Source organism: Aristolochia californica, unplaced genomic scaffold, assembly GCF_029961685.1.
Source record: "Aristolochia californica isolate CCGP_79_NKW_82.1479 unplaced genomic scaffold, dmAriCali1.0.hap1 SCAF_11, whole genome shotgun sequence".
NCBI lineage: Eukaryota > Viridiplantae > Streptophyta > Magnoliopsida > Piperales > Aristolochiaceae > Aristolochia > Aristolochia californica.
In genome coordinates, this window is record NW_027181782.1 from 26,480,550 (window position 1) to 26,483,926 (window position 3,377).

The window sequence follows — 3,377 nt, forward strand, 5'->3', positions numbered from 1 at the left end:
CAACCAATCAAGTTTCAGCATTAGTTAAATTTTCAAATTAAAAAATTTTGTCACCACATGCATGGCCGCCTCTTTATTGACATAAAAAGGCGCCTTTCGCTCACAGTACATGAGCTTCGTTGTCACAATTGAGAACCACATAATTCTTGGCTATTCATGTCTCACCAAATCCCATGCCTTCGATTCCTGAACAATAGATTGTGTGGCGGCTGTTTTTCGTATGTTCTTGTTCTATATGAAGGTGAACCAGTTGTAAAATTGCCCGTCAGGTTGAGACTTTTTCCTGTATTCTTAGCTAAAGAAAAAGAGCTAAAACAGTCAACAATGGTTTTTCTTTTATGATTAAAGGATGACAAAGGGAAACAGAAGGATGAAACGGGCGATTCAGTTGCAGCATTAATGACTAAAAATTAGAGAATAGAAGGTGATGGTATACCTACTCAATTATGCCACATGACGATTGAAAGAGGACAACTTTGACGCTGGTCAATTGAAGGCTAACAATAACAGTGCCAGGCAGGAGTGGGAGCACACCATGTGATCGTCCATACGATATAAGGCCACTTTTCTTTTTGTTCTTGTCCAGAAGGACTCTCCATGTGGGTTGGCAACTACATTAAGTACATGATCCTTGGAAATTTCTCAAAAGTTGGACTGGCCGCGAGAAATTATATCAAACCCGCTTAAACTTTTGTAAACAGAAAGCTAACAATATGATGAATGAAGTGGAATGATCTGTATAATTTCTGTATTGAAGTGTTTCAACAATTATGTCAGATGTTAACAGGAAGTACTTTTTCATCTACAATGCTTCATTTAGAAGCCGTGGACAAGTCTTTGATGATCACTAAATCCTTCAAAGTGTAATGCTGATGAGTGCCGGCAAGAAGAGATGGAGAGAATCACTGCTTTCTCCGTTTCTTTGAAGACTCTTTGCGTGAGCAGCCACAGTATGGCTTCCATTAAAACTGAATTACAAGGTAATCTGAGAGGAGAGTTGCTAGTTAGCCCATACTCCTCTTCTGAAATTTTGAAGAGCTCTTCAAAAATTGGGGTGGAGAGGTAGTTGAGGGGGACTTCAAACCGCTTCTGGTCGGTGGTGTAGAAAACAAAGTGGCCTCTGCCAGCAACCATTTTATCCTGCCTGACGCTATATTCGGCAGCATCTCCTCTTTTGTGAGAGATTCTTTTCCTTCCTATGGCTGCCATCCTCTGCCATTTCTTCGCCATCCGCAGGAGCTTGCTGGGTTTGATCATGGTTGAGCTACGATGGAGAGAATGCTGACTAATATGAAAGATGAGGATCGAGAGATTGGCTTGCTGTAGAGTTTGTGTTTTGCAGAGACCTATGGATCGCTTATATATTTTCAGGGAAAGAGGGTTGGATTTGAGGGTGGGCCTCGTTTAGGATGCAAAACCATGTGATTGTTGGACATATAGGATGTTAGGTATGGTGGCATGTTGGGTTCATGTTTGGATTTTCTTCAGGTACCACCTGTCGAGCACCAACGTGAAAGTTCCATTTAAAAATGCATGCTGTGTATATGATTTTGTTTTCATGGAAACAAGTTCTTAGCATATAACTTTTTGTGCAAATCCTTTATTTGTTTTTATTGTCTACAGTTTTTGTCCATTTTCTACATAGAACAAAAAAATTGATATCAAAATATAGCTGCAAAGGTTGATTCTTAGGTGAATTTCTTGTAATTGTTTTTCCTTTTTTTCCTTTTCACATAGTGGCTACCTACGTCCTGCACAACAACATTGGTCAGACTCACTTTGAACATAAGTCTTTCTCCTAATAACTATCTTACCATCACACTTCTGTTATGGTCTCGGGTCATGGATCTTGTAACATGGCGTTGGGAAGGAGAATCCAGAGCTTAGTGGACGAGTTCAACACTGATATGGTTTCCTTGTGCTGGAAGAGTTAATCCAGAACTTAGTGAACGAGTTCAGCACTACAGTGGCTAGCCTTGGTTTTGGTAAATGGAAAAGAGAAAGGAGAAAATGGAAGAAAATAGAGCTTGTTAAGGAGAACTCCGAACCCAGAGCTTGTTGAGGAGAATTCTAAACCATGTCCCTTCATATTCCACTTTTCCCCCTACATAAGGTTGGCGCCAACACAAGTTCAAGCTAGAAAATTATAATAATGCCGTTACGGCTTATTTGCTCTTCAACTAAAATAAAAATGCAGTAAAAATAAATTAGATGACTCAGCCACAGTGCCTCTGAATGACTCAGCCTGCTATTGAGTTCATAACATCACTCCTCCCCTGGAGAAAGAGTTTGACCTCAAGCTCGAAGACAGGGTAGGCCTGGCGGAATGTCTCCAAATCTTCCCATGTTGCAAACACTTCATCTGTGTCAGCTTGCTTGAAGAGAACTTCCCACCTATTATGAAGTTGTTGGGCTTGCAAAGCTCTGGCTGGAGAGAGAATAACATGCCCCTCTTTCACAGGAGGTAAAAACGGAGGTGGAGGTGGTCAGCAATAGACTATTGATGGTAGGGTTGGAGGCGGAGCCACACATAATCATCTAGGTTGTGAGTAACATCTCGGTGCCCCTTTTATAGTATTCTTTCATCCGTTTGTTAAGCACCTAGCCAATACTACCCAAAAGACTGGCCTGTTAGGAGCGGAAGACATAGGTACTTAACCCCAGGACCATAACATCACACCCCACCTTCACGAGCCGACGACCACGGCGGCGCAATGACACTGGCCCAACCACAGCATCGCAACAGCGGCGCGATCTACCAGTATTTTAATCCAGCCTTTGCGCACAACGCAACGGCACTGGCCCAACCGCAGCATCGCAACAGCGGTGCGACCTACCCGTATTTTAATCCAGCCTTTGCGCACAACGCAACGGCACTGGCCCAACCGCAGCATCGCAACAGCGGCGCGACCTACCAGTATTTAAATCCAGCCTCTACGCCGTTGCCGGGATTCGAACTCGCGACCGAGCGCTAGCTCTGATACCAAATGTTAAGCACCTAGCCAATACTACCCAAAAGACCGGCCTGTTAGGAGTGGAAGACATAGGTATTTAACCCCAGGACCATAACACTGCTCCAGAGCTTTCTTGAGATGTTGGGTAGCATCTTGGAGTACCTGATCACGGTTCAGCAATGCTTGGTCAAGAGCTTCAACTCTGGTGAAGTCGGCCATATATGAAAGCGACCTTGGGGGATCCCTACCTTAGGGGATCCCTACCTTAGGGGACCTTGAAAGGGGTAGCTTTCAAAGTTGTATGGAAATACGTATTGTAGCAATATTCTGCCCATGGAAGCCATTCTATCCACCGTTGAGGGGGTCACCCAAAAATCACCGTAATTACATTTCCACCATGCGGTTAACAACCTCAGTCTGCCT

General features: G+C 43.5%; 1 protein-coding gene across 1 annotated transcript; it reads right to left on the reverse strand.

The window, feature by feature from the left end:
* Window positions 1–816: 816 nt before the first annotated feature.
* LOC137943694 (auxin-responsive protein SAUR64-like) lies at window positions 817–1,230 on the reverse strand. The gene has a single exon (XM_068789137.1). The coding sequence runs from the start codon at window positions 1,228–1,230 to the stop codon at window positions 817–819; it is 414 nt and encodes a 137-aa protein (XP_068645238.1).
* Between the last annotated feature and the right edge of the window lie 2,147 nt (window positions 1,231–3,377).

Bases quoted from the DNA above. Each gene is read 5' to 3' on its own strand.
- LOC137943694 (XM_068789137.1), bottom strand. From the start codon at position 1,230: ATGGCGAAGAAATGGCAGAGGATGGCAGCCATAGGAAGGAAAAGAATC.